The following is a 7,547-nucleotide window of genomic DNA, read 5'->3' as shown; positions in this document are numbered from 1 at the left end:
CCTTCACAGCCCTGCTGAAAGGTGCCTTCCAGGGGAAGTGCCAGCACAGCGTCCTGGGTGATTTCCAGCCCTACATGCCGGGGCAGGCCCACATCCCCTGCTACTTCATCCACGTCGTGAAGAAGACGGCCTGAGGGAGCCATGGAGATGGGACTGTGGTGGTTGAGAGCTGCAAGCGGCTCTAGGGACAAGTAGGGGGCTGGGGACATTGCTGAGAGCTGCCTGGCAGCCCCCTTTCCTTAATTAAGAGCACTTCTGAGAGCTACCGGAGCCCGTGGTCCATGTGTCGTGTATGAGCAGGGTGCAGGGCGAGGGGAACAGCCACAGCTGCTTTAGGACTCCCAAAGAAGGAAGCACCCAGCCTGGGGGGAAGCTTCACCCCCTAACCTGGCTGCAGGTGTCATTCATGCCTGTGGTGTGGGGTTTGGGGCTCCCCCCCCGAAGCAGAGGCAAGGGTGGGCTGTCTCCTAGATACTTGCATGTCCCTGCCAAGTGCCGTTCACAGGTGTGAACCACAACTGGTTTTCTCCTTTGAACCCCCCCCTCCTCACCTCAACCTGATGTTTTTCTTGACACTCCCTCAGTCCCATCCAGAAGTGCCCACCCCTGCCAGGGCTTCCAGGGTAGGGGAAAGCTCAGCACTCCCTGTCAGCATTTTTGCTGTGGCTGCAGCTCCTTCCTTCCCCACCCTGGGGAAGAGGTGGCGGCCAGATCCAGCAGCGTGTTGTGGTCACGGACAGCTCTGTCCGAACACGCTCAGGTGCCAGAGCTGGAGGAACAGGGCTGGAGGCACACATCAGCTGGGTCTTCCTGCCCGAAAATGCCTGCAGCTGCTGAAGAACCAGCCTTTTATGGAGGAGCAAGTTGGGGAGCTGCTCCTCGACAACCACACTTAGCTGAGGGACTGCCCCTGAGCCGCGCCAGCAGCTGCAGGGCAGCTGGCGGCCGCACACGGCTCAAGTGGGGATTTATTTGGCATCCTTGGCAAGGGTCAGGAAGCAGGACACCCGCGATGGTACCAGCAGCTGCTGTAACGCTGCAGAGGGAGGCAAGACAGGATTTCGGGGGTGGGTCTGAACCCAGCTCACACTCATCACAGGTTAGCACAGACAGAGCCGCGCCAGCAGCTGCAGGGCAGCTGGCGGCCGCACACGGCTCAAGTGGGGATTTATTTGGCATCCTTGGCAAGGGTCAGGAAGCAGGACACCCGCGATGGTACCAGCAGCTGCTGTAACGCTGCAGAGGGAGGCAAGACAGGATTTCGGGGGTGGGTCTGAACCCAGCTCACACTCATCACAGGTGAGCACAGACAGGGCAGCTCCAGCCAGGGGTTACTTCCAAGGCTGGAGCCCTCTCTCTGCCTGTGACAAGTTATTCTTAGTATGGGGTGGTAATTTCCCCTATTGAGACTTGTTCCCCTTGCGTCTTGTCCTGTCACCTAGTGCTTTCAGGAAGAACTGGGCTCCCTCATTAGAGGCAGCTCAGCTCCCAGCTGAGCAAACCCCACTCCTTCAGCCTCTCCTCATCCACCATGGTGGTCCCAGCCTGGTTTCCAGGTCTTGCTCCTCCCCTTCTACCTACAGGACATTTGTTTTTCTACAACACCCAGGGACGATCCTGAGCCCAGACACCATCAACAAGCAAAGACTTGAGGCCACACAGTGAACACCTAATTCCAAAACCCTGTGTTTATGCAGAGACCGTGTCGAGTGCAGGCTGGGTGCAGTAGCAGTGCCCTGTGTCCTGCTGCCCCCTGGCCAGCACCCCTTGCTGGAGGCTGACACCCCAACAAGCATCTGCCTCCAGCTCTTGCTACGAACCAGGGTGCAGTCAGGGCCTTGCTCCCCCACCCATGTCCTCTGTCACCTCTGGAGGCACTCCTGCATTGCCCACATTCAGGACACTGCTTCGTCCCAGTGGGGAAGCCAGTACGCTCCTAGCAGCCAGAAAGTGCTCCCTGAGATGTGAGGGACTGTTACAGAACCCAGCACCAGCCTGGCTGAGCAGAGCAGCACTTCCACCATGCTTTGGCTCAAGAAACCACACAGCCACTATTTCTACCTGTGCTTAAAAGAAGGGGGCCCAAGAGACCTCCAACAAGAGCAGGCAGGTGTCTGTTTGTGCCTATTCTCTTCCACTCCTTCACAGCCTGTTCCCATGGCTCCTCCAGTCCCAGCTCTGCTGAGCATTAGCAGGCAGCAAACTTCTGCTGGATGAGTCTGTACTTGAGCAGCTCCTGCTCAGAGACTGACGGCTGCAACCTTTCAGCAGCCTGCAGGAAGTCTTCCATGGTCAGGATCAAAGCAGAGCTCTCAGTATCCAGCCCTGCATGAGAGAAAGAACAGGAAAAGGCTGAGAGGTAAGCGCAGGGGCAGCTGGCAAGATCCAACAGCCCCCTCTCCAACCACCACTGGAAGGAAAACCTGTGTTTCTCTCCTTCCCCCTGGGGCCAAGCACTGGAGCTGAAGACAATCACATCTGCAGAAACTGCCTGCCTGCCAGTAACCCAGAGCCTGGCGTTCAGACGTGATCCCAAAGCCATTGAGGCTCTTCTCGTGCGGCCCAGTCACCAGTGGTGGTAACTCCTCTCTGGCCTCGCCAGGTCACCCCAACATGTGGGACAGGTAGGAGCCAGACCCCTACCTTCCTCAATCCATTCCACCTTGCGTTTGACAGCACACATCATGGCATCTGAGCACAGGGCGTAGATATCTGCTCCTGTCAGCTGGGATGGACATTTTTCAAGGATGGTGGTGAGATTCACAGAAGGATCCAGTTTAAACCTGCCAAGAGAGAAAATTGCAGGTGTAAAAGCCACAAAGAAAACAGACCAGGAGAGATGTGGAAGCCAGCATGACTGGACAGGAGGAATGGGAGGCCCCATGTTTAGCCACTTCAGGACTCGGCTCTACATGCTCCCAGAAAAAAAAAAACAACCAAAAGAGGTTGGTTTGCTTGTTTTTTTCAGTGCAGTTACTTCTCTTTGAAACATCCCCACAGCAAGGTTCTCTCTCCCGCTAAGTAGGATCAAAGGCAACTTTTGAGTTCTCACTCAGAGAAATTAAGTTCTCCCCATGCCTGGGAACAGCCTACAGCCAGGGCTGGCTAAGAACATGTTTAATTACAGACACTACAAACCACTGTAACACTAAACCACCCCATCAGAGCCACGCTGCAGACATCGAGCCTCCTTCTGCATGGTGCTGGAGGGCACGACTGCTGAGCCACACAATGTGAAAAGATGCTTGCAGCCAGCCCACGCTTACTGTCAAAGGCAGCAGTGATCACAGCAACCCATGGATTCACAGCGGCTCACCCCGCTCTCGTGGGTGGTACCTCTGCACCTGAATTGCAGAACTTGCTTTTCTCTCTCCAGAGATGCTCTCAGGAGCTCAGAGCAACTGGGGAAGCAGCCAAACCCTGCTGCTCAGTGATCCCATACAACCAGTGTTTGGAAAGACACATGGAACACAGGCTGAACACCCCTCAACATTGCAGGAGTAGAGGCAGCAAGATAAATGGAGCTGCCTTCACCCTCAGACCCACAAATGGCACATATGCTAGGGAAACTTGCAGGAAGCAAAGGGGAGCTTCTTGCCACCTTGCAGTGCTGCAGTCTCACCAACACTGCTAGGGGATCTGGCTGAGCATGTGGGCACGGTGGCTGGAGAACCCTAGCAAGCCCGCCCTTCACTTGGACAGCCAGCTGAGCCGCTCCCACCTCGTGGCAACGCCAGCCTCAGTTCTGTTTCTGGAAGTTGCCCCATCCTCTTCCCCTGGTTGTGGGTCAGTGACTCAGGTGCTCCCCGGGGCTCAGACATGAAGCCAAGCTGGAGCATGCATCAGCCCTAGGAAGACTGCAAACCATTGGAGGCTGGTGGAACACTGCTGCAAGAGCATAGGGTCACTCACTTTCTGGTCACAGCGCTCAGCACCTGCAGCTGCGACTCCCGGTCTTCATTTATGCCCACGTAGACCAGCTTGTCAAACCTGCCAGCAAAGAGAAGCAGGTGAGAATAGGACAAGACACATCTGCTCAGTCCTGTGCACCAGAAATTGAAGGGTGGTTCTGGGGCAGCTCCTTTTACTGTCAAGCTTGTGGATGATAGAAGGCTCAAGAGGGAAGCAGTGCTGGAGCACAGGGCTGCTCTTCAGAGGAAATGGGGCAGGCTGGAGAAACAGACTGAAAGGAACCACGTGAGGTCCAACAACAGCAGAAAGTCCTGTCCCAGGACAGACAAGCCACAGGCATGAGGACAGGCTGGGGGGCAGCTCCGCTCAACAGGCCCTGGAGGACTGATTCCTTCCACCAGTTTGGTTCCACAGCAGGCCCCTTATTTCCGTGTTGTGCTGCTGGGGCAATAACCAGAGTGGTGGGGGATAACAAGCAGTGGTACCTTGTGCTGCTGCTACAGCCATAGGCACTGGCCTCCTCTTGGCTTCCTACCTCCCCACAAGCCAAGGCCAAGGGGCTTTACGAACAGTTTCTGTGGAGGGAACATGGTAGGGACACAGTCCAGGTCCTCACCACCTTAGGAGCTCCAGGGGCAACTACCCTGGAGCAAGGCAGGGAGGATGTGACATACCTGCCCGGTCGGAGCAGAGCTGGGTCCAAGAGGTCGGGCCTGTTTGTTGCTCCAATGACAAATACTTCTCTGCTGGAATGAAGGCCATCGAGCTCAGCCAGGAGCTGTGAGACAACTCTGCAGGAAGCAAGACAGGATGCTCACAACTAGGCCCTGGTAAGTCCCCCACAGTCACCAACAGCCACCAAACAAAAAAGAGGAATAAGCAAGGCCACTGGCAGGTCCATGCCTTGGACTTCAGCTCATGTTTCTCTCTCCCGAGGAGCCCTGATGCAGTCATCCAGATGCCCCCAGTGAGCACTGTCAGCTCACTGCACAGGGAGTGCAAGCCCCCAGCACCAAGACAGTTCTTCAGGCCTGTGCTTGGCTCAGAAACCTTCCAGGATGGCCACAACATGCTTGTGCTTGCTCTCAGACACTGGCAACACAGGCAGGCACGCACAGCTAAGGCTCAAGTTCCCCCATTGGTTGTCCTGGCTGGCCCCAACTCTCCTCGCTACGTGGTACTGCCCAGCAAGTTGTCAGTCCATGCTGATGACACCCTGGAATGCCAGTGACACTGCCAAACAGCCCTCAGGGTGGTGAAAGGCACATGTTGCAGACCTAGTTCTGTGGCCACAGGGCTTAGGCTGGTCTGGCAACACCAGCACTTCAGTGCAGCAGAGGCCTCCAGGAACAAGGATATCTCTACCAGATTCTGGGACCACCTGAGGCAACCAGTGGGCACCACACCAAGTCCCTTCCAGAGCTGCTGGTTTCTGCGTGTGAAGATGGACACTGGGGGAACACAGTGTCACTGGCAAATCCCCTACATGACCTCCTCCATGGATGGAGAGGAAGACTGGATGTGGACTATCAGCTCAGCAGAAGAGGCCTGGGGGAAACAATCCTGTTTCTGGGTATCTCCAAGCTGTACATACTTCACTTCTGCCAGAGGCAGCTGAAAGGTTTCCCACCACAGGGGAACAGCAAATAAGAGGAGAGCATGGCAGGGGTGTGAAGGATGACCTTGGAGAGGCCAAAGGGAGCAGCTGGCAGACACAGAAGCAGCTAGAGGAGACTCTGTCTTAATCAAATGTTTGCAGAACAAGCTTGGGCAATCGGGAATCTGCAACAATGCAAAGAGCAGTACTAACGTCCAGAGAGAGGACAGGCCATGCAGAGGAGCTAAAGGGAACAGGGAGGGAAAAAGTAGAGAACGAGTGTTGGGATGGATTTTGCCTTGCACAGCTACCCTGTGCAACCCCTGAGGTGAGGCAGGCATGCTGCTCTTCCAAGGATGCATGATGCACACTCACCTGTCCATGACACCTCCTGAATCTCCACTCCGCCCACGACTGGGGGCCAAGGAATCCAGTTCATCAAAGAAGATGATGCAGGGAGCAGCTGCCCTGGCTCTGGCAAACACTGGGAGGAGACAGCACAAAAGGTGAGAAAGACCTGGAGGAGCAGGCAACAGCAACAGGATCTGCTACATCACCAGCAGGGAAGAGCTGTGGGTGGAAACCGGCTGCCCACTGCCTCACCACCACCAATTGCTCCTTCCGTGATGTTCAGCTGTGTCTCTGCAGGGCTGCCTTCCCACCAGGAACACCAGGACAAAAGCAACAGGAGCAGAAAGAGCAGGAGGGGAAAATGTAGCAGGCAGGGAATAGACTGGGTGTAGGAGACAGCTGGGTGCATGCCCTTGCTAGCAGCTGCGGGTGGAAGAGGGGTTTAAGCACTACCTCCTTCCCTCTAGCACCACAGAGAAGCCCCATCCTCCCACACACAGGAGCAGGATGCATCTGCTCACCGTTACGCACATTCTCCTCGCTTTGTCCAACATACATGTTGATGAGCTCTGGCCCTTTCACACTATGGGGCAGGAGAAGAAGGAGCCAATTAGAACACGACCATCTGCTGCCAGGAGAAAATCAGTCTCACTGAATGACCCCCCCCCCACTCTTCACCTAAGGAATGTCATGGCACATGTAGTTGCCACGGCTTTTGCCAGTAAGGTCTTCCCTGTTCCTGGAGGCCCGTACAGCAGCAGACCAGAGCGGCACAGACCCAGTGACAGCAGCTCTGGGTGCTCCAGGGGCAACTGGATAGTGTCCAGGATCTCCTTCTTCACCTCCTGGAGTCCACCAACATCCTGCCAGGATACAGAGGGGATCTGCCAAGAGATGGAGAGTCCCTGTCAAGACTTATTCCTGACGCTCCAAGCAGGTCTGGGCAGCTCTTGCTCCAGTGGGCTACTGGTTACCAGCCCCTCGTGCCATGAGCTGTGTCTGGCTATGCAGCTAGTCAGCCCCATGCTGCACTGCCCACCTGTCCTGGCTGCGGGATCCCCCAGTATCCACATTTCCCCTCTCCTGAGCCTTGCAATGGGGAAAACAAACTGCACATCCCCAAGCAAGGTGTGCTCGCAGTGTGCCACCTCGCTTCCAATCCTCCATTGCACCTCGTATCACCTGTCAGCAAAAATCTCCCAGTTAAAGTATCTGCCAGGGTTGCCTGCAGCTTTGTGGGGAGAGTCCTGCTGCAAACAGGTCTTGGGACACATGAAGGAAGGTAAAAATAAGAGAAAAGAAAAAGAAACAAAACTTGGACCTAGCCATTATGAGCTACTTGTGTTCAGGGCACCTTGTCCCCCACAGCAATGAGAGTGCGCAAGGGCTTCACACCAGAGTGACATAACCTGGGCTGCTAGAACGTCTGTCATGAGAAGGAGGATGCGAGAAGCAGGCATCCTGGAGGACACTACAGAAAAATCAGCTGCTTCTGAAAGGGGAGTGGATGCAAGAACAAAGTCCATAGATGCTTACAAGAAACAGATAGGGATAGGGTCAACCGCAAACACGCAAGAGATCATTGCAAAGAAAGGAAAGAGAGCAAACTTGAGAGGGGTGAGCCATGCCGCTTTCGGTATTTTAGGCTGAGCAAAGCGATCTCGGAGGATGCTGTTGCTCTGCTCAC

At 55.4% G+C, this 7,547-nt stretch overlaps 2 protein-coding genes across 2 annotated transcripts in view; one reads left to right on the top strand and one right to left on the bottom strand.

Annotated features, from left to right (window-relative positions):
- GNMT (glycine N-methyltransferase) overlaps nt 1-134 on the top strand; it is a gene marked incomplete at its 5' end in the record, with an annotated part of 1,232 nt that extends 1,098 nt beyond the window's left edge. Inside the window, one exon of the mRNA XM_009877119.1 lies at nt 2-134. Within this exon, the coding sequence (XP_009875421.1) occupies nt 2-134 (133 nt within the window). The remainder of the gene's footprint in view (nt 1) is intronic.
- Nucleotides 135-2,069: 1,935 nt separating this feature from the next.
- PEX6 (peroxisomal biogenesis factor 6) overlaps nt 2,070-7,547 on the bottom strand; it is a gene marked incomplete at its 5' end in the record, with an annotated part of 9,844 nt that continues 4,366 nt past the window's right edge. The window contains 7 exon segments of the mRNA XM_009877118.1: nt 2,070-2,325; nt 2,644-2,783; nt 3,913-3,990; nt 4,587-4,703; nt 5,885-5,993; nt 6,382-6,443; nt 6,539-6,744. Coding sequence (XP_009875420.1) covers nt 2,189-2,325; nt 2,644-2,783; nt 3,913-3,990; nt 4,587-4,703; nt 5,885-5,993; nt 6,382-6,443; nt 6,539-6,744 — 849 coding nt within the window.

The sequence above is a fragment of the Apaloderma vittatum genome, unplaced genomic scaffold (assembly GCF_000703405.1).
Source record: "Apaloderma vittatum isolate BGI_N311 unplaced genomic scaffold, ASM70340v1 scaffold7079, whole genome shotgun sequence".
Taxonomy (NCBI): Eukaryota; Metazoa; Chordata; class Aves; order Trogoniformes; family Trogonidae; genus Apaloderma; species Apaloderma vittatum.
This window is presented reverse-complemented; position numbering and strand designations above follow the sequence as displayed.